Raw genomic sequence first — 25,799 nt, 5'->3', positions numbered from 1 at the left:
AATTGCAAATATCTCAATGGATCAAGGTTTTGTGACTGCTTATTCGGTATTGCGTTATTACAAATAGAGATTAATAAAAACAAGTCTTGAAAGAAGAGTGGGTTAAATATACGTATAAATATGTATTTTAAGAGTCATTGTTCCTCACAGAAACCATATCTAGCTCTTTCATGCTAGTAACTTTTATTTCATACGCATTTCAAGTTAAAAGATGGGTAGACGAATACTTTTTGAGTGGCTGTTAAATCACGTTTTAAGGTTTTGAAGTGTTTTTGGCTTGGCTTTCAGTGACTTATTGATTACCCATAGCAAGATTCAGCTGTAGTCTGAGTATTTTTGTTTAAGGTTTTCGGCGATCGCCATTCATACTGATTGCTTAGCAATATTTATTACCCTTATTATGATATTATATTTAGCAATATTTATTATTATTTATTTATTTAATACGTTAAATTTTACCTAATTTCTACATCCCACACTTAGCTCCAAGCATCGCGTTCATCGTTGTAAAAGGTTCCTTCATTGGATTGTATGTTAACTGATTTAACATGCTTATTACACTACAAATATTGCATATTCGAGTTTTCCAACGGGTTGAACGATCAACGCATGAATAATTTCTATTGTTAAACAGAATGAGAACTGTTTAGGGATCGAGTTCCCTTGTCTTGTTAGTCTTCAAGAATCTGTATTAAACGAAATCATTAAACCTAGGAATGACTATCCTGCTATGGATCCAGCAATGAATGGCCCAGGCAGAACCATACACGAACAATGATTATCACGTCCAATATTACGAATTTTCTTGTATCGTTTATTGTAAGAGTTAAGTTAAATAACCTGCAAAGCCTAGTCTAGTCTGAATAATATTTCAAGGTCGGTTAATCTAAGAAGATCTTTTGTTGGTGGATAGTTGATATGATCCTTCTCCAGGATTCTATATAATAACTAACTGTCTCCAAATTCCAATAATTCGAAATCTACCGCCGCAAAACAACTTAAACTTATGAAAAAGGATGCATAAAAATCGGTTAACCCTCACAGACCATGCATTTTTAATGTAACCCACTTTGTTATGAGTATTAACTGTGTACGTAATTAGCTGCGCCGATCAGCAACACGATCCTGCGCACTGGTATCTCGAAGCCCCCGAAAAAAGCAAACTCCCATTAAAAAGCAAATATATGCAGATAACAGTCCTTCAACCCACATCATTGCGCCACGAGCCATGCAAAACATGGTCCATCCACCACCATCCCCAAGCTTTACTGCGCAAAACTCAAAGACATTCCCTTTGTGTTGTGAAGCAACTACGGCGCGCAATTCGTTTCATTTCCACAGGCAACGAATAACGAATGAAAAGGCGTCGTGTAATGCATTACCCCCGGGGCGGGCGACAAAACGACATACCCGCGAGTACCGGCGGGCAAGAGAACTGCCACGAAGTGACGTTTGTTCCTACGAACGGTTCAGATGTATGTCATCATATTTCGACTGTAATCCATTCTTCCCGGCCTACCTGTAACGGAAGCGCGCACCGTGGAATCGCGCATGACTCACGGGGCCGTCGTTAGGAATAAAACTGGAGCATTGAGCATGAGTGTATGGTTCACCATGAGAGTGAGAGTTGGCACTTAAAGTAGTATTTTTTTGTGTGCATAAAGTACAGTTCTGGCAATGAGTGTTTGAGGGACAAGCGCAGTTGCGGTTAAAAAGAAAAATACCGAACGTGCTTAGTAGCGGACTCGTTTGCGCTTTGTACAAAAAGATTCGTACTGTTTTTCTTCCAAACCATAATCGAGTTTGGAACCATCCGCTGGCAGGCATATGCAGCACCGGACACTGCAACTGCAACTTTACTGCACATCGGGCGCAGTGCGCTTTCCCATGTGCGTTAGGCATACGTTTGCTCACGCGTCAGTTTTGAGCCACACACATCGGTTGCCATTAAGCATATTGAGCCTGCCCGGTTGGTGGTAGTAGTAGTAGTAGTATTAGTGGCCGTTTTTCCTTCGCTTTGTTTCTACCAAGCCGTTTTCAGGCCAGCCATTCTGCCGGGTAGTTTTGCGTGGTTACATAAAATTATAGCGAAATATGCATTGCGCCACATAATCATACACTAACTAGGCGAGTGTGCAGCCGGAGTTTCTTGCGAACCGAGCACGATTAGCAAACTGGTGGTAAATGGTGCTTTGCATGGTAAAAATTGCACACCACTTCCAGCGAACGCTCGTTTCCGCTTGGCCCACCCGTGTCCGTGGGACGATGGCAGGCTGTGAAGGACGAGGGCATCGAGCGGAAGAGATTACTAGTTTTTCTTCGCCTGCAACCAACTGCCATATTCCAGGGTTTATGTTTGTGTTAAAACAAAACAAAAAAAAAACATGTCGCATTTGAGCAAACAAAGCCCTACCAAATGGTTGGTCGCTGCTTTTCGAGCTTATTTACAAACGAAAAACATTTTATTTGTTTTCACCACATTATGCCTATGACACGAAATCGATGACACATTTTTTGTTCATCCCACATCCCATATATGTTGTGAAGCAGTAGATGTTTTTAATATCACTCTTTCTCTTCTTCCTACCCTGCCAATGCACCTCCGGCTTATAGTCGTGACAGCATCGTAAACAAAACATTACTGCAAAAAATAAAAAAATAAAAACAGAGATCGGCTAGTAACAGTGTGGCAAAATAATTGAAAATTGTTGTTTTTCAGCTTTTCCCACTCAAAAGACAAGTTGCTGCGCGCGAAGGGGTTTCCGGGCGGGGTGGTCAGATGGGGAGACGCGTAAAGGAAGGCCATATGGCACAAAGGAAATCCCTCCACACGCTATAACGAATATTTAGTTTAATTGAACTACAGCGCAAGTCAGCACAGTAAATGATGGGGCAGTGTGGAACGATGGAAAATTTCACTGAAACACAGCCATACACTGCTCGTTGAAATTCATACAAACAGCAAGCTCGTCAGTATTTGCGTTAGCGTTCGTCTTTATTTTGCTGCAGCGTTTTTTATTCTTCTTCTTTTTTGCACTAAACATCGGTAAAATGGTAACAAAAAAAGCAAAAAGAAGATACTATACAGTCATCAACACTCTACTGACTAAGCGAATGTTCACTATTGTGAACCATTTTCTTGTCAGGCAAGCAGTTGGCAGAGCCGGTAATCGAGAATGCAGTTACAACAAACAAACAAAAACTGCCACAATTTACCAATGGTTTGTTCTATTTCAATGACATCGTTTTCACAATGGTATATTTATTGGCTTATGTTTTGCCTTTCACTGTTTTCGCAAAACAAAACTAAAGATAGAAAGCAAATAGTAAAGTTTCTTTTCCTGTTTGGTACTAAATTTCTAACCCTCTCGTGTTGAGAAAAGCCTGAAAAGTTATGAAAATGTCAATTTTTTTAACACATAATTTTTATATCCCCGACTAAATGGGGTCGGAGAAAGAGAGATAGAGGGAGAGCGCATATATTAACTCAAACATTTCTGTTGAAATTAGATTGCACTTCCTTATGAAACAACTATAGAAACGAAGAAAAAACCTGTTGTTGTTTTACGATATTCGTCGATTAATTAACATCACTACGCCTAGGGAGGGATCTGAATGAATATTGTAGATGCCATTTTATTAGAAAAATACTATACTTTGTGTTTTAGATTTATATTATTATAGCAACATATAGCAATTTAAACGAATCATTTGCTAGAGAAAACCGTATCTTTAAACAAATATCAAACTTTTTTCAACCAAATAACGGCAACATTGCTTAACCCCTTACCGCTTAGCCGATGGCAAACGACGTGCATGGGAAACCGAGTCTCGCCGGGTGTGTAGGGTGGAGGGGGGAAAAAACTCCATAAATGACTTTCCTTTTTTGAAACAGTTGTGAACAGTTATTCCATTACTCAACGTTAGTTATTGTTACGAGACTACGGGGCCCGCGATAGTCTAGTTTCCCGTACTTCGTCGTACTTTCGAAGCGTAGCGCAATCTTCAACCTCGCCACTCATCCCCACCAGCACCACCACCTCCATTGCTCATCCCAACCGCCTATTACCACTCGACACTCGATCGCGATGGATCTCTTTCTTATGTTAAGCTACAAGCAAGACACACCATCCTACGATCCTACGTTTGTACCACGCACACATGCCGCACATTGCCACATCTACGTCTAAGCTGGTGAGCTTGTGAGCTGCCTGTGTGTGTTGCTTTCGAGCACTATCTTAACATCGCACATGGTATTCGTAGTACCGTTTAGCAAACGATGCGTACCATCAACGGACAACAGACGAATCTATTCCAGATGCAGTAGTGGCCCTGGCAAAAGTACCATCCAACGAACGATTCACAGCTAAGCGCTGGTTGAAGCATTCTCCACGACGCGTAATATCATAACTGTTTCATTTTAGCGGCTAAATGAGCGCATCAAATTTATGTGCACAAGCGTCTTTTTAATTGGAAGCCTCATTTTTATACACAATGGAATCTGATCAAACGATGTTGGGTTCAGAGACTTTTTCCACATTACGGTAAGACATTATGTGTATTCAGCAGGATGGTAAAACAATTTGTACTGAACAAATTTTGGGACCGGATCATATTATACAGTCGTTTGACTTAACAACAGGGACGGCTTTAACGGTAACTGGACCAAGTGCCCCATCGGTTAGCGGGGACTCTCGAGGATTTTAGGTACAAATATGTTCAGTACCATTCGGTTAAACAGGCATAGTAATAAAACCCCATTTATTAAACATAACTGGTAAAGACAACAATTGCAAAGATTGAACCAAACTGTAACTTATCGGATGGAATCATTATCGTTGGCCTAAATGAACAGGCATTATTGGAAAGGACCGATACTTTACTTTATCGGTAATGGTAGGACAATAAAATGTCTCAGCGTAGCGTCCGTACAACATGCATATGCGGAACAATAACTGAATCCTGTAATATGACAACACAAGACGCATTGGTCATAAAATCTGAAGTATATTTAGGAACGTTCAAGAATCGCGAAGGATTTCAAGATAAACATAATAAGGCAAAACATACGGATACATAGCAAACCATAAAAACCCCGAGAACAGACCATTGGAAAGAAATGCAAACTAGGCATAGCATAATCATATAGCTACGAATGCATGACACCTACTCATCGACACAAGATGTACATACTAGTGTTGGCCGTTTCAGTTCGAACCTAGTAAAAAAGATCCGTTCTTTATGTAGGCCGTTCCGTTCCGATCCTTTATACAAAATCGTTCCGTTCCGTTCATTCCGTTCCGTTCCGTTCATTCCGTTCCGTTCTGTTCATTCCGTTCTTTCCGTTCATTCCGTTCCGTTCCGTTCATTCCGTTCATTCCGTTCCGTTCCGTTCATTTCGTTCTTTCCGTTCATTCCGTTCTTTCCGTTCATTCCGTTCCGTTTAATTCGTTCTTTCGTTCGTTCACTCCGTTCCGTTCCGGTCTTTGCCGCTTCAATATTGTTAGCAAGGTGCTATCGTTCGTGCGTTCCGTTCTTTGAAAAAACCGGCTTTGTCCGGCTGTTGCTTGCTGCATGCAAGATAACTGTCCACTCTTTCTCGCATACAGTATGTGTTGCCTGTGCACTCTCCCATGCTCACAGGAATATTCATCGCACTTTGTCGCGTATCGTTTATAAAAATCGGTGAAAAGCGAAACCAAAAATGGAATTGCATTTGGTATTATGGTGCAATTTGTAACATCTATCATACTTTTTGTTATAATTAGCTTGTCTTAACTAGACAAATAACTATTATAAAACTTAAATCTGTACTCATATGACAGAACGGGTTGGAAAAGATATATTATAGTATGCGAGTATGAACAACGCAAAATAAAATGTATTTATTTTTTATACCACGATGTCCACATGATCTTGGAACTCGGCATGATTCCAATCGTCAATCGTCAACTCATAGCACTCAATAACATCGGCATGGGTAAAAGCCTCGAATGGATCGTGCCCCCATACGCTGGGATGATTATGACAGTATTGATGACCCCCCCCCCCCCGGATGACAGTCCGGCTTCTAAGCTCTGGATCGGTTCTTTTGCACCCCAGGTTCACGTTCCGTTCTTTTTGAAAAATGAACTAGTTCCGTTCCGTTCCTTTTTTTTACGAAATTCCCAACACTACTTTCAATCATACACGTTAAGAAACGTTCAATGCGACGTGTACAATAAAAAATCAAGACTTCAACATTTTTACAGAATTTATGGTTATGGTTAAGCGTCTAGTTATGGTTAAATTCAGTATAAAAACTGTATCAAACATGTATGAACTTGAGCTTAGGTACTAGCATTCTCTGCGAATCAAAAAAAACCTCAAATAAAAAAAGAAACATTTCGTCACTGTTTAATCGCCACCAATAACAGAAAATTAGTAATATAAAAATAGTTTTACTATGATTTTAATAAACGAGCGTTCATTTTGGTGAGCATCTACTTACGGAATGATTCAGTAAACATTGTTATCACTGAAAGCATTAATGTTTTTTCTGCTAAAAAATAATAGTTAATTTTTTTCTCTATTGCATTAAAAAGAAATCGGTGTAGCATCTCTGGCATGGAACACATGCATGAAATATTTACGCTGTAAATTAAATTATAGGCAAGAGTTTAAGATTTAAGATTTAAGAAAGTAAGTATTGAAAGTTGTAGCGAGAACTGAAATAATTTTGAACAATCAGCAAAAGCTTGGAAGAAATAATAGTCATTAACTCGTACGATTCAATAACATGTCCGTGAATTCAAGTCTAGAATGGACCGTCTCCCCGTAGCAAGCTCTAATTGTCTGACTGCGTGCTCAATAAGTCTCCAAATCCTGATTATTCGTTCCAAATCTACGCCAAGTAGAAGAAAGCGGGCGCCGTGTATGTATTTTTGCCAAGAACGCCAGACATTCAAACTTAAATAATATTAAAAAAGCTTACAAAGTCGAACAATTTTGAAACCAACATAAAAAATATTTTATAACACTCCGTTGAAATGCTCATTTATAACAGACTTTAACATAGGAAAAATGAACCGTTCCAAAAATGAAACAAACTAAATTAACTCTAGCGAACGGAAACAAAATTAACACAAACGCACGATCGTCCGAGCATTTGATCGCGATGCTATAAAACAACACCATCAAATATCCGACATGCAGAACCTAAACAAATAATTAACATGCGAGTTAGGCGGACGCAAAACAAGGTTTGGAACGAGTTTACATACGGCGAACGTCGAAAGTAATTGATAAGTATTTGAGATGATAGGACAACGCATAGACGAAAGATAAAAGATAAAAAGAAAAAGATAAGGAAAATCTTATCCCGGAAAATCGGGGTCGCGTGAAAATGAGAATGAGAATGAGATAGAATGTAAGGAAATTTTTGAATTGTAATAAACACTTGCTCATCAGATCATAAACCAAAAGGATCACGTGTGTACGTCTCTGTTACTTTCTTCTCTTTTGTAATACAGTGATGAATCCTGCGCGTAGGCATCGGTATTGATCAATCTCTTGATCAAGTCCAAACGGTGTTTTTATAACTCAAATTAACAACACTCGTGCACTAAACGATGGGGCAAAACTGCCAAAGTATATATAAAACTTCGAGGCGTTTATAAGACCTTTTTAGCTCGATCAGATGACTGAACGGGACCGTTGCCAACGAACTGTCAGTTTCACCTTTTAAAAGTTGAGGAAGAAAGAATTTCCGACACTGGCACACGTGATCGTTTTGAGATCTTAATAGCAAGTGTTTATTCGTATCTACAACTGGAGCTTATATACTATTGGCTTAGCGTTCTAACGTGGGAAGAAAAGGTTCCATCCTTTTCACGCATTTGTTCGTATCGTTAACGGTTTACCTTTTGCAGCGTATACGCTATCTCTCTAAGAGTTGTCTCGAACGTTCTCTTTAATGTCAAGTGCTATGGATGGAAATGCGATCGTTTTTTGTTGCCTTTCTCGGATTAGGACGAATTGGTTGGATGTGGGCGTAGGGATTTTCTTTTGGGACAGAACTGTACCTAACACTTGAATCTTCTGGTGCATGTTTAGTCACTTGACAATGCAGGAATTTATTCTAAAGTTACTGCTTTTTCGAATCTATTACCCGTGTGATGTTATATACTAGCTTGCGTTTGAGTGTTTTTTTAAGTTTAAGTTTTATGATCTTGGCAAACATGAATGTAAGATTATCCTACGCTGCTCAAAATTGGTCCTTGCTTGACGATGATCACACATGCATGGAGGTTAAACCGCTAGAGGTTTCGTAATGTTTTCCTAATTGCTAGAACATGCAAATCAAGAAGAACCAGATCGCCTTACTGGATGCTTGATATATTCCTAGACTTATACTGTTTTAAGGATCGGTATCCTCTTTTGTTACTTATAGCGCCGATGCTCGTTTGTTTGCGTACGCTACACGTGTTTTGAGCGGTTCGCTCATTTTAAAATCAAAAATATTATCTGTTTAAATTTAATGTTCAAGATAATGAAGAAAATGTCATTTATTTGGATTCCGAGAATTGCCCGTTAAAGGAAATCATTTAAATTTGATTTTGAATATTGCCGTTAGCGGTTAAAGTTTTTAGAATATGTTCGTTAAAATAATTGATTGAATTTAAGTTGCCGCATTCTCAACAGTATAGTTTAAAAAAAACTATTTGCATGTACTCTTTTGTTTAGCATTCTTGTGCAACAAATCATATACCAATTAAACCCGAGTATTGTAAATATATACATGCAGTCGCGGCCCCCAAAGTCGGACACCTCATATTTTATTCCTATACCTATCATCTGACTTTACAGCACCCTGAATGACCACCCAAACTAGTTAATGGATTTTTAATAACTGATTTCACATGATTTAAGAACCATATTGGTCAATATTGGCATGCTATGTAGTCATTTAACTATGAAATGAAGACTGTCCGACTTTCTGTAGATCACATACACTTTTTACCTTATATCACATTTATGCATCGTGTTCCGAGATTTTAAAATATAAAGCTGACTTTTTGCAGAGACATTGCTGAAGAGTTTCCTCAACGATGGGGGAAAAAAGTTTTGCGATAAGTGGTCTAGGGAAATATCCAGTGTGCCACAAAGTCAAATTAAAGGTGAAAATATGAGATGTCCGACTTTAGGTGACCGCCACTGTATATAGTAGTCTATTTAGGCACCTGGCGTACGACGGAATCAAAATGTTTTGATTTCGTCACATCGTCGCATCCGATTTTATCTGTCAATTTAATTATGTAGGTTATGTAGGTACAATATTTTTTTTATAATGGTTAGACCATTACAATCATCCAATTTATCGCAGTATGAACCGAAATAGCATTTGCCAGCTGCGTCCGATAAAATCGCATCGGATCGACGTAGCCACGGCCCATAAAGACTAGACCAGCCAGAGCCTTTCATACGGCTGTGTCATTTCACATGATGTTGTTGTATTCTTATAGAGGTTTTGGACCTCGCAGATAATTTCACATGGCCATTTAATTATATATAATTATTGTATGTTTTAGAAAAGGCTAATATAAACCAATCCGAAATCCGAAACCAATTGGCCCATCCTGTTAGCCAAAACCGAAATCGTAAAAATGTAGATATCTACCTTCCAAGCCAACGGTTATGGGTTTTCCGTACTGGGTATATTATACTAGATGCGATATTATATTCGATGAAAATACCGAATTATAATCGTTTAGTAACCCACCTAAAAAGTAACAAAAACAGAATTAAAAGCATATTCAAGTTGCATCAGTTGAATAATCTACCTTCACTCCGACCGAATTGGTAAACATTAACCCTTTGCTGTTCTTTCACCAATTGCATATTTGCAGCTTATTTATTTATGATCGAAAATAATCACTATTCGACATGGCCGTGATACTCAAATAGAAAAGTACAAATTCACGGAATTATTAGGTATCTCTCACAAAACTACACTATTGTTTTCCAATTTTCAGCTACACCGGCTGTTGCATTACCGTTTGGTTTGTTTTGATTTTGTAAAAGTTGACAGCAACTGTCACGTTGCACGTTTATAACGGTTATTCGAATGATGGAATGCTCGTTTGAAAAGCGCACAAATATGGAAATTTTCATTTTTTCTTTACAAATGCTGCGAAATTGCTTATGGATAATAATTTGCTGCACCATCTATTTCGTGTGCTTCGTTCCAAGGAGTATAAATCACTACTTTTGCAATAAACTCACAATAACGAAAATCCGGCTCAAAAGACAGTTCCGATTTGAAACAAATTGCAAATCAAATTTTACCGAAAACAACATATCCGACAACAACACTCGACAATTCACCTTGCCTTCTGCATGTGTATTGCGTATGGATAACTTTACAAGAATTGAAAGAAATTGGACTAAATTTCGTGTGTTTGAAGTTCGTTAGGGCATTTGTTTTCATTTTCCGCACAACACACCAAACGAACTCTGCACCTGGCACAGTAAACAAAACTCATCTGATGCTGTTGTTCACAACTACCATCGCAATTACCGTGTTCCCTGTCCGTACAATTTCTTCGCAACTGCACTGCGTGTGGATGTGTGCGTGCCGTGTGCAATGTTTCGCAGTTTTCATCGCGAACAATACCAACGCAACCTGTATCGAGCTGCGAAAGACGTTATGCAAAACTTGAGACAAACATACGTTTGCGGCCACGGGCGCAAGTGAGATAGCAGGCTGCTGATACAGGCTGCTGAAAAGCAAGTCGCCATCGAGCACACAGTAGCCAGAAAGACCATCATCATCCACTCCATCTTCCACACTGCTCCGTTGCTGGTTTGCGTGTGGAGTGGTGAAGTAGGTGAATCGTCATCTTTCAACGCGTGAAAAGTGAAAAAAAGTTAATTCTTCCCGTTTTGTGCACATCAGCGTGAGGTAGCGTATCAAATCGCGAAGCAAAAGCTGCCCTTGATCACAGAACTTCTCTAGCAAAGCGAGCCCCTGTGGCCCTGGTTGTTTTTCTTCCCTGGCAGTGTGTGTGAGTGTATGCGTGTGTGCGCTCGTGTGTCTCAAGGCATTAACAAGGGCAGGAAGAGAAGGGTCGCACCTTCCCAATTTCGGGGTGACAAGGTATTGTATACGCGATGTGTCCCAATAGTTCCCCAACCTTGCCCATTCGCCCCCTTTGACCAACGCATCTAACCCGTCATCATTTCAGTTTCAGTTTCAGGCTTTCTCGATCACGAACTGTCCAACGAGCAAGACGACAGCAGCGATAGAGATAGGAAGAATTGTGTACGAGAGAAAGAGAGAGGGAGTTAGAGCGAGCGAGCGAGAGGGAGTCAAAGGTGCCACGGGCCAAGAGACAACAGAGCGTACAGTACCACGCACGAACACCATTAACGCGTCGCAGCTAAAACACAAACTAGATCGATGTGTGAGCTAGTGTGATTATTTGATAAATTTCGCAGTGGAAAAGGAATGAGGTATTTAAGCAATTAGGCTCAGGTTTATGTGTTCTTTTTAGAAAGCGAAGACACATATCGAAGAAGACGATCAATCGTCGTACATTCGTGGTGCGGCTGTGTGCGTATCAAAAAACGAACCTCTTTGCGCTGTGTGTGTGCAGTGTTGGTGAACGTCAGTGTCAGGAGCGAGCGAGATAGCGAACCCAGTTGTGTCGGAGCGTGACAGAAGGAGAGTGGTTTTTTGGCTGGTGGGTGTCCCGCTGTCAGCAGGAACATCATCATCATCATCATCATCATTCTCTGCACAACACGCTCGAGAACGAGGACAATAGCAAAGTGCAATCGCAGTCCGCAGTCGGTTCGCGACCAACTTGGCAAAACGTACGGTCTGAAATCGACGTACAGCGCGCGCCTGTACGCGTGTGTGCGATATAGTGTGGAGAGTGAGTGAGAACAATAGAGCGAATTGCAGTGGACGTGTGTGCATATGTGTGTTTGGTACGCCATTATCATCGCCATTCGAATGCATGGCTGCTGAAGTGGAAGCAAATTGAAGCAGCAGTGGTGAATAACGTGTGGGATTATCGGTGTCGCGTGTGTGCCTCGGTCAGTCTACCAAAGGTGCCGTAGGAGGGGGGGGAGCGAGTGGCCTGTTAGTTGTGTGGCCGTGAGTGTATATGTGTGTTGTGTCTGAGTGAGTCGCTTTCCCTCGAGCACACGAAGAAAGAAAAGGAAAGGAACAGACACACACACACACACACACACACCCCAACGGGCGCGTAGTTGGGTGCCCCGCTGATGGCCGACAATGCGCCTGCAGCCGCTGCAAGTAGTGTGAAGTGTAGTAGTGATGGTGGTCAGCCTCGCGACAGTTTGCTAATGTCCTCGAGCAGAATGTTCAACCCAAACAACAACGTCCAGCAGCAGGGTGCCAGCGGCAGCGGCAACAGCGGTACTACCCCCGGGGGTGGTGTAGCAGGAGCAGGAGGAGCAGCAGCAGCAGCAGGCCCGAATGCGGCGGCCGCCGGACCGATCGACCGTCTCCGGATGCTGTACCCGAACGTCAACGAAGCGGTCGACCCGCTGCCCCGCTCCTGGAGCCTGCAGGACAAGTGCAGCACCATCGGTCTGACGCAAAACAATCTCCGTGTTCACTACAAAGGTTTTTATCGTTCCCCGCGGCGCGCACGCACCCGTCCTGGCTAATCCGAATTTGTTTCAGCCTTTCTCAGCACCGCACAGCGCAGTCAGTCAGTCAGTCAGGCAGGCCAGTCGGTTGGTGTGTGTCGCTCGAACGCGGTTTCTCGTCGGCATATCTAAATTTAGTCCGAGTTGGCTGTGCTACTGCTTCAGCTGCGCTGCTGTGTGCGCTTACTTATTTTCCTGCAACGCCATCTTGTGCTGGCTGCGTCCCTTTGTATGCTGCCCTTTGCTTCTTCCTGTCTGTGCGCACCCACCAAGTGTCCCCCACCCTCTCCACCAAATGGGAGATGTTTGTTGTGTGTGTGTGTGTGTGTGTGTGTGTGTGTGTGTGTGTGTGCATACACATGGGTCAAGACGATTTTTTGCTCCCTTTCCCTCTCCTCTTCCCACTCAGCCAAGCAAGTGATACACAAATCAGTTGCAAAGAAAAGGGCAAGGCGTACGGGGTAGGTGGGTGTACACTTCTTCAAAAAGAGGAAGTACCCACCGCCCCACGGCCGATGCAATACTTTGTTCCTCAATGAACTTAAATAATCATTGAGCTTTTTCAACTCTGCTCCACTTCCTCTTCTGTCCCCTTTCTACTGCGCATTAATAATGGCCGCGTTGTTGAGGGTGTGCAATCATCATCATCATGCCTTTATAGGAATTTGTCATTTGAGGGACCCACATGCGTGTATGCCACTTTAACGCACATCGAAGCGTCTGGGGAATGTTTACATTCTGTGACAAACATCACACCTGGATAAGGTCGCAAGTGCCATAAAAGATTCTGTTGTTTTCTTTGCAAGAATATTGCCGAATGTCTGTGCAACCATTTTTTCACGCCCGTGTCCGTTCATTGCACTGGTTGTTTGACACTTTTTTTCTGGCTTCCCCATCTCCCAGTTTTGAAGTGTGTGGCCCTTTATTTTCGTATCGACTCGCAAATTTGTGTGTTCAAAAACATCGTTGATAGGTGTGTTTGTGTGTTAAATGTTGCCCTCGGAATGCTCCATCCATCCAGCCCTACCAGCAGCAGCGCAATGGTGTGGCTCGTGTGGGGCTGATTGTGTGTGGTGTGTTTGTATGTGTGCACTTTATATTGCGCAAATAGTGTAGCTCACCAACCGTACACAGAAGCAATTGATTCTACAGTAGTATGTAGTAGTAGCTGCTTAACACACACACATACACACCTATCACATGTACGTCGTAGAAAGGGAGCAAATGTGTGCGTGCCTCTGAGAGAATGAGCACGCGTCACAATAGGCTTCCCCCTTAGTGTGAAAGAGATGACGGTGGTGTGTTGATGAACTGCGGGCAGACGGATTGCGTACAACAAAGAAGCACCGTCATGAACACGGGAAGAAACACAAATCAGCAGGTTTTGACGTTTCGGTTTGACGGACGGAAATCATGCGCTACCTTGTTGTACTTGGGGAGGAAATGATGGAAAAATTGTTAAAGCTAATTATTATTGCATATTTTATAGATTTTTAATATGCTTGTGATATAACAGTAGTGTTTGACAAACGATTGGTGAAACGTTTACTGAATAGCTTGTCGTTAGGAAAATGTCATTCGTTTTTATTGATTATCAGTACAGTCTTTATTGTACATTTTCATATCTCTTGTAATTGCATTTGGTCTCCCATCATTAAGCATGATATTTATATTTATGGGTTGTAATGCTGAATTATTCAAAATGCTTATAAAGAAATCGTTTTATGGATTTTTCTTTTAATGAGTGAATTTTTAAATTAATTACTTTTTTTATATTTTGGGCCTATTTGGCTTACACTGGCTAATTCTATTCGTTCGAGTCCATTTGGCCTGCCTTATGATGCCCCTCCAGAGCAACTGAACTGTGAAACATTTCGGACGGAAAAGTCAATTGTGGCGAGCTTTTCTTTGTCATGTTATGATGGCGATGTTGAACACAGTAGCAGAGACAAACCCAGCCAGCAGACCAATTTAATGTACACAACACCACCACCATCACTACCAACGTCCATCGCGTCACAAAACCGTCGTCCAATGCGTTAGAAGCGCGCGCGCGCGTGTGTGTGCGTGTAAGCGTTAGATCAAAACAATGAAAACAGAATGACAGAAACGGGGTGTGCGCACACGAACACATCGCTCCAGCTGTTCCAAATCAGCACCGATCTTCCCCCCACACTGCACACACACACACACACACACACACGCGCGAGTAGGGAAACTCACACAAACGTTCCCCGTAAGGCGACATTCGCGCATAAGCATAAAACGCGATGAGCATAAATCGGAAACGGACAACATAACACAAAGCGAACGGCAGGCAGGGATGGGATGATGGTGAATGTAGCAGAGGAAACACACGCACAGGCACGACCCCGATATTTCATCGTGCAGGAAGGGCGGAAGGTGTGGGTGGGAGTGGTACGGCCCTCCGCCTGCTGGGATGAATAACATTGGATGTGCGCGTATATTCGCGGCCTGTAGCAGCTACCCCTTCCCCCTTAGCAAAATGCCTTTTTCCTTTGTGTTCCGCGTTCCCTTTCGCCTTTGAAAAGTTTTACCCGAAGAAAATCCGATGTACGCAGCGCTCTTACAACGTTGTGCGAAAATGTGTGTACATTTTTTTTTGTTCGTACGCTTGTCTGTGTTTCTCTCTCTCTCTTTCTCTTGCTTTTTTTTCTCTCTACCTTCCTCATTTTGTTGCTGCCTTGCGTATGCGCTCCGTTCGTCTTTCTCTATTTCTTTCGTTGTTTTATTGCGTTTCACTTTTCTGATGTTTTATGAAACTCAGAAGTGAGAAATTGTACTGTTAAATCTTCAATTGGTTGATTTGACTGGTTTATGTTTTCATTTCTGTAGGAACATTTTCGTTATGTGTAATGTAATTAATTTGCCTTACATGTGCTCAAGTGTTTTTGAATCATAAATTTGGTATTTCATATAATGGTTTATTTACCGTATTTTAACGACGAAACATGTAGAATAACGAAAAAAAAAAAATGGGAAAAATTGCTTTTTTAAAGGAGTTGTTATACCATGGTAGTGACTTTTCATTTGCAACACAGTGCAAATTATGTAAATTGATAATTCGTTTGAAAACAGTTAAGTTGACGAAATGGAGCAATTCTATCAATAGAATTATAAATCATGAATTATAACAACATAATTGTCATAATTCTGTAAAATTAAAAGTAAAAAGCAAACTATTGAATAATTCACTATGATTATTACTAAATGGCAAAATATAATCTAAAATGAGGTCCATTAGTTTATTCCGTTTTTATACGAATTGCTTTGCAACGCTTTTCATTAACAGTTACATGTTAGTAAATTCCGGACTCCTGACATTTGAAGAGATGTTCAACCTCGCGCATTCTCTACAAATTGTGATAATTTTCTTGACTTTTTTTATGTGAAAATAAACATTATAAGATGAGAAGTGGACTCCATGGCACACTTTTTGGACACTCATTAGAAATTCCTATTGGTTTTGTCCAAAAAGAGTGCTATAGAGTCCAATTCCCATCTCATAGTGTTCATTTCGTGTAAGAAAGAGTCATGAAACTATCCCTCAAGTAAGAGACCCTGAAAAACCCTTTATTGCATATTTATTTAGCTAATTTTGAACAATTCTCAAAGACCAATTTAGCTAGGAAAAATTTAATGTTAAACTTTTTTTTGTTTTTTTTTTTTATTTTATTTTATTTTATTTTATTTTATTTTTTTTTGTAAGAAACAACGGACATTCTAGCATCATGATCGATTTTGACTAGCACATATTGTAAATCTAATATTCATATTGAACTCCTAATTGCTTAAAAGTTCCTTAAACATAACCAATTCTTGGTGCAAATGTTTTCCGAAATTGTACCATTGCTATATTTGTTTTGTGTAAACTTCTGTTTATTTGGTCTTTTGGTATTGTGAGACCGAGAAACGTAAGCTTCGATAAATATCAAACACTTCTTCCGATTCGTCACCTTCTCAGCTCCAATCGCACAGATAGTTGACTAATAATTGACTAGTCTTAATCAAATAGTTTTCTACACTATTTTAATTCTTTTTTATCTTTGAAGGGCATACAATTAATGAATGACTGGTCATAAATACTGCGTCGATTGTACATTAAATTTCCACTTCCACTGAACAGAAACGTCAAAAAACACCACTCTGCGCGCAAATGATTTGCGCGATCGTTAGAAGAAACCAGAACGACATTATCGATGTATTACGCAAACTGATTCATTCAAAAATTATTTTCTCCTGTCCTTGCAAACGACGAACAACTCCTCCCCCACCCGTCAGCTGATGCAGACGATCGATAGGGGAGGGAGGGGGGGGAGGTATTGGGGACTGACGTCTTTGTTTCGTTCTTAACCTTCGCTCGATGGTGGTGTGTGTGTTGGTGTGCGCGCTTCTACAGATTCAACGTAGGACGTTGTCCGACGGAACGCGAATTGATGTGTCCGTTCTTGTCTTTGTTTGTTTGTTTGTTTGTGCGCATTTGAATGGTGTGATGATCAGGGTAAGGAAAGAGACAATACGCGCGTGGCTTGATCCCCGGACGGGACAGACAGCGCTTAGGTATCTGATTTACAGTCAGAGCCTGTCCTCGAATCGTCCCTGAGGCTCTGAGAAAGTAACCCTGAGAAGAAATATGAGCTTAGACAAAACCAGTAGCACACTGGGCTGATGCATTCGATCATGCAGGATCATATGGTGCAGGTGAAGCTCACATAGTTGGTATGAGTGGTGCACATGGTAGTGTAGGACCTATTAATACTAGGTCAGCAAATCTCGCGAAGCTCTATTTACTTCCTCACTCACCCAATCCCCCCACAACTCGGGAAAGAAACGCGTTGAGCTTTAGTTCCCAAAACATAACATGCCCTTCTCCCCGCATCCAGTTATGCTCTGTGTGCCATTACTGATTGCCAACTTTTTCGGAGCCACTCTTTATCAGCTACACACTGAACAAACCGTCGATTTATTTGCGACAAAACAAATGCGCGTGTGTGTGCTAGTTCTAGTGACGGTGACGGTGGCGACCCAATAAAACAAACATGCGCAAAACACTTTCGATTGCGTGTTGCCAGTTGGGAGTTACAAGAGGGCGAGAGGATGCATGAGGGATCATATTCTACATCACCACCACCTCACCTCACCTGGTCCTTCGCTTCTCCCCCTGTATCACTATCACTATATCAGCCGCAGCAAACCGCGCAACAGTGTGTCAGAAGAGGAGAAAAGGGCAATCACAAATAAAAAAAAAAATCTGCCACACGGACCTCCACCACAACCCCCGAGCAGGCAATATCAAAGGGGGGTTGGGGGAGGGGAGGGGTTGCTGTTGTTGTTGCTGCTGTTTGGTAATCACAGCCAAGCGCGCGCGCACACACACACCCCACACAAGCACAAGCGCGTGGCGGGTGAAGGCACATCTCACTTTCTCGACACAAAAACCGCTTCGCAACTAACTTGGTAGGCTGGTGGTAGGGTGAGAGTGTGTTTGCGTGTGTGTGTGTGTGTGTGTGTGTGTGTGTGTGTGTGTGTGTGTGTGTGTGTGTGTGTGTGTGTGTGTGTGTGTGTGTGTCTATGTGTGTGTTTACTTTCATTCGAATGTAATTCGAACGATTGAAGGAAGCGTTTGATATAGCATCGTTGTCTGTGCCTGTTGCTAGAGTTTGGTATTTTCCATCAAAACGTCTTGTGCGATTGCTACTTACCATCCTCACCTTCTGTGTATTGGGAGTTAACTGTGGTCATATAAACTGATTTTTTGCTTAACTAAAAAGTTAAATTATGGTGAAATATTTCATCCGCTGGTTTCTATGGTAGTAGAAGCTTTGGGAAAGTAGCATTAGCTGGGACTTGTATCCTCACATGTTAGAATCAAATATGGTTGATTATTTGAATGTTTTCATCGTTCAAAACAGGTTATTTGTATCTTTAATTTCAATCTACTTGTTAATGTTTATAATGGTTTTCTTTAAAATAATTTTTCTGATTATCTATTCCAAACATATAATTGAAGAAGAACTGTAAAGTAAACTAAATTGAGTTTTATTTTTTTTTTCATTATTTTGTTTTATTTTCTTAATTTATACTCAGGATTATCGGATAAGATTTTACAAATCCTTACAGGGTTTTCTATTGTATTAGAATTGTATTGTATTGTAATTAAAACGGGGCTTTCGATTTTATTGGTTTTTATTGCATGCATACATAAGGGAAATGAATAAAGGAAAGGGAAAACACGGATGATTGTTTTTAGCCATTTATGGCCTTACGGCATGGTTGTAAAGCAAGTGAAGCTTAAAAACTCTTGATGAAACATTGAACAGCATTACAGAGTTTTCCGTGGGTTGTGTTTGTTGTTTGAAGAGTTTATAGAAGCTTTGGTTCCAACGTTTCGTGGGTTCTCATAGTTGTGGGACACTTCCTAGACTCTTTCTTATAGGAAGTGAACTTCAAATGTTGGAAATTGTATTCTAGCAAATTACCTATTTTAACAGGATCCTTTGAATTTCCTATTAGATTTGCCAAACAAGACTTTATAGAGTGCAACTATAGAATCAATTCCCATTATATTAGGTTCATTTCACGCAAAAAAGAGGCTATTAAGTGTCCGACAGTATCATAGCTCCTGGAAATGATTAGAGTGTTATGTTTGCAAGCCGTCTTATCAAATCCTTTTCCTGTACTTTACATCTCAATAATAATCTTGAGCCTAAGTTACCCCAAGGCTCTCGTGTGTTTTGACTACGAAATACTGCCTGTGGAAGAATCTCGCCTTGTTCTTCCTTCCCTTCGGAATGCCTTTTGCCCTTACTACGATTGCACAGGACACAGAGTTTTTGGATATCGAAAGCGACAAGGTGTGTTGGCGTAACACAGTATAGAAACCTCCAGCGCACATGGCACAGCACACGGTGAAGCAATATGCCGGACGTACGAAGAAGGAAAATAGGCTGAAAATGATTACGACAAAAGGGGGGCGGTTGGAAGGTAAAACGCTTGAACGAAACGAACCGAGAGACGCGTCGAACTAAACGGGTGTTTTGTCAGGGTCGGACTCGAACAGCAGCAGACATACACACACCCCAGGTACCGAAGTGGGTCAGAGTGGCGTTTAGCAACGATTTTTCCATGACTTTGAACGCGACTGATTCGTGGTGGGGCGAGAGCTAGCAGCAACAGTATACGTTCAAATGAAGCGCGCGAGCGTGTGGGCCGCGCGTCTTGATCCGCGTCTGTGCAGCTACTCTAAGGCCAAAAAGTACGATGAGCCGCCGCACAAAACTGCTCCTGGACTGGACTGGAACTGTCTCGCGAAGCGGAGAGAGCAAGTGTTTCTCTTTTGGCCAGCGGTTTGGCAAGCAGTACAAAACTTGCGCCGCCATAATGAAGGACAAGAAGAGAAACAAATGGACCACGGACTGTGCTGTGTTCCGTGTTTCGTCACTCATTGCATTTCAAATTAACCCCCTTGAGACGAGGACGTGAGTCACTGCAGAAATGTGATAATTTAATGTACACAATGAAGCTAAAGAAATAAGTCATAACATTTCACAGTCTGGTTAACAGCAGCGCAGCCCCACAGTTTATCGAATGCATACTACAAACCGTGGAGGGTAAAATTGTTGCAAGGGAAGGGAGATATTTGGGGTTATTCTTTTTGTTTTAACTAACCACTGAAAGAGAGCACCACAACAGACCTATTTCCCATTTCAATTGATTAAAACTGTGTTCTTCTTCTCTCTTTCTTGCCCTTTCTCTGCTGTAATTAGGAATTGGCAAGTCACACACAGATGCTGCCTCGGTGCGTACCGCTTATCCGATACCGGCCGCCTGCGGACTGTACTACTTCGAGGTGAAAATCATCTCGAAAGGCCGGGACGGCTACATGGGCATCGGGCTGACCCATACCAACTTCAAGATGAATCGTCTGCCCGGGTGGGACAAGCAATCGTACGGCTACCACGGTGACGACGGTCACTCGTTCTGCTCGTCCGGCAATGGGCAACCGTACGGGCCCACCTTTACCACCGGTGATATTATTGGTTGTGGCGTCAATCTGGTCGACAATACGTGTTTCTACACCAAGAACGGCCACCATCTGGGCATCGCTTTCAGAGATCTGCCGGTAAGCGCACAGTTGGTGGTGGTCAGACTTTCCCTCACCAAAATGCAAACCCAAGCTAATGTTGTGCCTCGCTCTCTTGCTTCCAGCCCCGGTTATACCCGACGGTCGGTCTGCAGACGCCCGGTGAGGTAGTCGATGCCAACTTCGGTCAGGAACCGTTCAAGTTCGACATCGAGGACATGCTGAAGGAGCTGCGGGCCAGCACGAAGGCCACCATCTACAACTTCCCACTGCCGGACGATCAGGGCGACTGGACGGTGATCCTGCACAAAATGGTTTCCTCCTATCTGGTCCATCACGGGTACAGCTCGACGGCGGAAACGTTCGCCCGGAGCGCGGGCCAAACATTACAGGAAGACATGACATCGATTAAAAATCGACAAAGTAAGTACACGGCCCCCTGACGCCTTGTCCCCCGGTTCCGTGCTTCACTACATCCTCCTCATCCATTATTTTTTGGTAGAAATCATAAAACTAGTGCTTTCCGGCCGCATGGGACAAGCGATCGAACAGACCATTCGTCTCTATCCGGGTCTGCTAGAGTCGAATCAAAATCTGCTGTTTATGCTAAAGTGCCGACAGTTTATCGAGATGGTGAACGGATCTGACTTTGACCTAGTAAGTACTTGGCGGCTCGGTTCTTCGCGCAAGAATCCAAAACCTTATCATTTCACAACTTATACCAACATTTGTGTTTTTTTTTTTCATCCATCGTGCGCGCAGGGTACTCCTTCGTCGCGTACGAGCCCAGTGCAAACATCGGTGATACAATCAACAAAAAGTTATCAAAACGGTAACACCATTATTCCGGATAATGCTGACAATCAGGGATACTTAAAAAATAACGTCCTCAGGTAAAAGAAACATCACAAACGGCGCCGCACGCGCACTCGGCATCACTGTGGCATCACTTCTAACCAATCCAACAATTTTTCGGTTAAAATTACAGTAATAACACCAACAACAATAATGGCAGCTGCATCGAAGACGACTACTCGAACGACGTCGAGATGGAGAACGGCCACAGCAATAATAGCGCCACGAATGGTTACAAAAACGGCAGTGCCGCCAATCGAACGAACACGAACGAACTGGTAGAAGAGGAAGAGGAAGAGGCGGACACCGGCCGGGATGAAGATATGGGTAAAAAGATCATCGTCATCGAGACACGGCAACGGCATGGCCAATCGAATCTAATGATCGCGCTTGTGTGTGTTTCTGTTTTGTTGTTGTTGTTTTTATGCCTTGTAGACGTGGACTCATCGCTATCGCCAAACTGTAAATCGACGAGTGCCACGGCAAAATCGGGTGTCGAGCGGATGCTAGAGTTCGGTCGCGAACTGTTCCAGATGAGCCAACGACTGGAGAAGGAACATGGTGTTAATGAAACTAATCAAAAAATGTTAGAGGTAAGATTGGTTTCCTTCTTATACGTTAGCATTTCCTACTGCATTACAGGGTTTCTCAGGGTTTCTCAATATTTAGGGACACTTTCGTTTGAACTCTTTCATCCAGGAAGAGAAAATTCTTTTTTGGGCAGGCACTTTGGAAATTCCAATCGGATTTCAAATACGCCTGTCCAAAACGGGTGCCGTAGTATCAAAATGGTTCCTGTCATATAAAGTTCACTTCCTAATGAAACGATGTGAAAATGCTTGGAAATCGTTGGATCTAATTCATACAAAAAAGAATCACCAAGCTCTCAACAGATTTATATTCCCACTTACACCATTAAATTAGTTTTGAGTGTATCTGATATAAGGGAAAGCAGGGCAAAATGGACATGTTAAGCAGTTTAGTGGATGTTCCATTGAATTTGTCACAAAACACAATTATTCTCATATTATTATATTCCTCCGCCGTTTATATATGGATATTTCATGAGACGCTATTTTGACATACAGGGCAAAATCGACATATGTAAACAAAACGTGAAATTACAAAACACTGGGGCAAAATGGGCCACAACAACAGCGGCTAGGGTAATGATCAAAGCTCTTGTGAATATTTTGTGAAATGTATTATCGTTCTATCTTTTGTTTTGCTGTTCTGGAAAACTCTTAATTTTTCCAAAAATGTATTTTTCTAATTAAAATACTTTTACGTTTCAATCGACGATACCGAATCTTTTGAAGCTGTGCTTGTTAGCATTATTATGTGGACAAATACAACACCATGGCCTCGCCAAGCGCCATATGAAATCAAAAGCATCTGGGAAATTTGCCCCACTTAAAGCATTTTTTATATTTGTTATTATATTATTAAGAATACGCATTCATTTGCTTTACTTTGTTCAGACAAATTGTAAAGAAATATCATATCTTGTTGGAAGTGAACTTAATATGAATGGTATTAGATTATATGGCTGCAGCACTCCTTTTGAACGTGCTCCTTGGAAAATCTTTTCCAATCCAATTGCCATGACATTAATTTATTTTCCCTTATGAAAGAGTCAATACAGGGTTTTCCACGATTTATTGGTCGGTTCCCATAAATTTTTGGGCTCGTTTCACGATTTATTTATCGTATCCCATAGATTTGTGGTTCGTTTCCATAATTTATTGGTATCATCCGATTAGATATCAATACAATTGAACCACAAAATTCTGGGAAACGCCCAATAAATCGTGGGAACACACCAAATAAAATATAACAAGCAACCATAAAATTGTGGGAACCGGGCAATAAATCGTAATAAACCCTGTAAAGTGTCCCACAACTATGAAAACTCCTTGTTATTTTGTATTTTTCTTGGTTATTTTTTTAATTATGGGCTACAAAACTTACATAGTGTTCATAGAACACTCCAATGAATACATTTTTAGCCTTGGAATTCATCCTTGCCTTGAAATAATGCTTCTATAAAGGGTGCTAATAATAATGCTCATTTTGCTGTTTGCTCATTTTGCTCATTTTGTTCTCACTCCTACTATTCACATCCCTCCAAACATCCTCTTATTTTTACAAAGATTCATGCAATGAGAAGACTACTTTCTTGTAGAGTATAATTGAGAACATCTTCAAAGTTCATTATAAAAATACAGCTGAGTAATTCAAACCTCAGATTCATGATTCAAATGAATCTTTATTGTACGCTTTTATTAATACAGGCGGTCCCCGACATACACGGTTAATGGGGACCGAAAACGGCCGCAAAATACCGCGTATCTCGAATTTCCGCGTAAGTCGAATCTCGTGATTTCCAGCCAAAATATCTCTAATTTTCGTGCAATTTTGCAAGTAGAGGATGATTTTAACCACCAAATTCATTATTTGATATGTTTCTACTGAATTGAACAGGTTAAAACCTTTTGAAATGGTATTTCACATTCGATCAATACGGAAACTATTTGGTATTTCACAATAGCTGTGTCAAATCAGTACAATTTGCTCAAAGAACTGTCAAATTTGGAAAACCGCGTATCTCCGAATCCGCGTATAAGAGGTACCGTGTATCTCGGGGACCGCCTGTACATTGACTTTGAAATTGAACTATAAGTTGCTGGACGTAAAAATTGCAGTGTTAATTTTGTTTACGTGCTATATTTTAAATTCGAAATTTCGTCCCGCGAGTAGCGAACTTTAACCTTCTTATCAATTATCATTCCTGTGTAAAGTCTAATGAAATTGTTTTAGGCTATTTATGATGTCGTCATTTGTCTGTAATGATTTTTTAATGTATATTCCTTTATTTTTTATCTGTAAACATCTAATGCTCGTTTCATTGTTCACTTGCAGGATGCATTTAGTTTATTAGCCTATTCGAATCCATGGGCAAGTCCGCTCGGGTGGCAACTGTGCCCGTCGCGTCGTGAAGCTGTATGTGCTGCTCTAAACTCTGCCATATTAGGTATGTTCCCAAATCGGGCATTACAAAAGGCCACCTTTACCTACCCACCCAAATCAACTCCATGGCACCCTGTTCTGATATTCGTTCTTTTCTCTCTTTTTCGTAGAATCAATGAATTACTCATGGCGACCACCGCTAGAGGTGTGCATAGCGCACGCCTGCGAGCTGCTGCGCCTCATGTCGAGCTCATCGCTCGGTGCGTGCGCGTTTGTTAGCGTGGACGATATACTTGCTCAACAACAGCAACATTGACTACGTCTGATCCTTCAGTTAGCGCCTTACTTCAATTTCTAATCGAGAAACGTCGTCAACGTCATCCCGTCGTCTTTTCTGCAACGTATCCTCCCCCCACTACTCTGTTCACGCTTGTTTACAACGGACGCACCAACAACACGGCCGCATGCATCAGGATCGCTCCATACTAAAATATCCCACATAGCCGCCATGCCGGGCACGATTTAATTTGACGTGTTATGATTTACATTCGTTTCTGTCGCATGATGCACCACCTTCGAGCTGGTTAATTTCTTCGATCGATCGATAGCAAAGCTTATGTAGAACTAAAATTACAAAACCGAACACGAACCGAATTACGTACATCACATCACGCCGTAGCAGCTGGTCGTAAGAGCGAGAAATCATAGAAATTGGCCTGGACTATCTGTACCATTTGGTGTTAAACATTTTACTTTGAGTCTTCATTAAAGCAACCACAATATCGAGTGCAATTGAAATAATTCAACACACGAACTGGTTTGCCTGTTGGTGAACATATTTTAATCTTTCTTTCATGAAATCCAACCATCCGATCGTTTCGCGGTGACTTTTCCACTTCCCCAAGAACGCGTATAAGGCTAAACACACGCGCGCGAGAGAGAGAGGAATGGTGAGTTCATCTATCATCACAAAGAACTGGTAATGTTTGGTAGGAGAATAGGAGCACCCACACACATACGCTCGGCAAGTAACACGGCAGTTTCTGATCATAATTTGTGGCCCGATTTCGAAGAAAGGATGTGTGAAGGTTGTGTGTAAATTGCGGTCCAACGGTCGCTCGGCTGTAGTATAACGACGAGAGAAGCACACGAGTTTAAAAGCGGCAGCAGTAGCAGTAGCTCACGTGAGTTTGATAATAACAAAAGA

At 41.5% G+C, this 25,799-nt stretch overlaps 3 protein-coding genes across 3 annotated transcripts in view; 1 reads left to right on the top strand and 2 right to left on the bottom strand.

The window, feature by feature from the left end:
- LOC120951281 (uncharacterized) overlaps positions 1-10,030 on the bottom strand; it is a 30,417-nt gene extending 20,387 nt beyond the window's left edge. Inside the window, exon 1 of the mRNA XM_040369884.2 lies at positions 9,822-10,030. Coding sequence (XP_040225818.2) covers positions 9,822-9,879 — 58 coding nt within the window. The 5' untranslated portion in view covers positions 9,880-10,030. The remainder of the gene's footprint in view (positions 1-9,821) is intronic.
- LOC120949177 (carbonic anhydrase 2) overlaps positions 1-25,799 on the bottom strand; it is a 221,145-nt gene that overhangs the window by 65,899 nt on the left and 129,447 nt on the right. The window lies entirely within an intron of this gene.
- On the top strand, positions 10,798-25,398 carry LOC120951992 (ran-binding protein 9). Its single transcript, XM_040371034.2, has 10 exons — positions 10,798-11,137; positions 11,226-12,637; positions 20,451-20,806; positions 20,893-21,190; positions 21,270-21,424; positions 21,530-21,660; positions 21,756-21,949; positions 22,058-22,215; positions 24,545-24,656; positions 24,763-25,398. Exons 2-10 carry the CDS (start codon positions 12,274-12,276, stop codon positions 24,906-24,908), a joined length of 1,914 nt encoding a protein of 637 aa, XP_040226968.2. The 5' UTR covers positions 10,798-11,137; positions 11,226-12,273; the 3' UTR covers positions 24,909-25,398.

This window comes from Anopheles coluzzii, chromosome 2 (assembly GCF_943734685.1).
Source record: "Anopheles coluzzii chromosome 2, AcolN3, whole genome shotgun sequence".
Classification (NCBI taxonomy): domain Eukaryota; kingdom Metazoa; phylum Arthropoda; class Insecta; order Diptera; family Culicidae; genus Anopheles; species Anopheles coluzzii.
The sequence above is the reverse complement of the archived record's forward strand: the minus strand, read 5'-3'. Positions and strand labels throughout refer to the sequence as shown.

What these genes read in the sequence shown, in the direction of transcription:
- LOC120951992 (XM_040371034.2), top strand. Translation starts at nt 12,274, where the DNA reads ATGGCCGACAATGCGCCTGCAGCCGCTGCAAGTAGTGTGAAGTGTAGT. An exon ending in TCTCCGTGTTCACTACAAAG is followed by an intron (nt 12,638 to 20,450) that starts GTTTTTATCGTT and finishes TGCTGTAATTAG; the next exon opens with GAATTGGCAAGTCACACACA. An exon ending in TCGCTTTCAGAGATCTGCCG is followed by an intron (nt 20,807 to 20,892) that starts GTAAGCGCACAG and finishes TCTTGCTTCCAG; the next exon opens with CCCCGGTTATACCCGACGGT.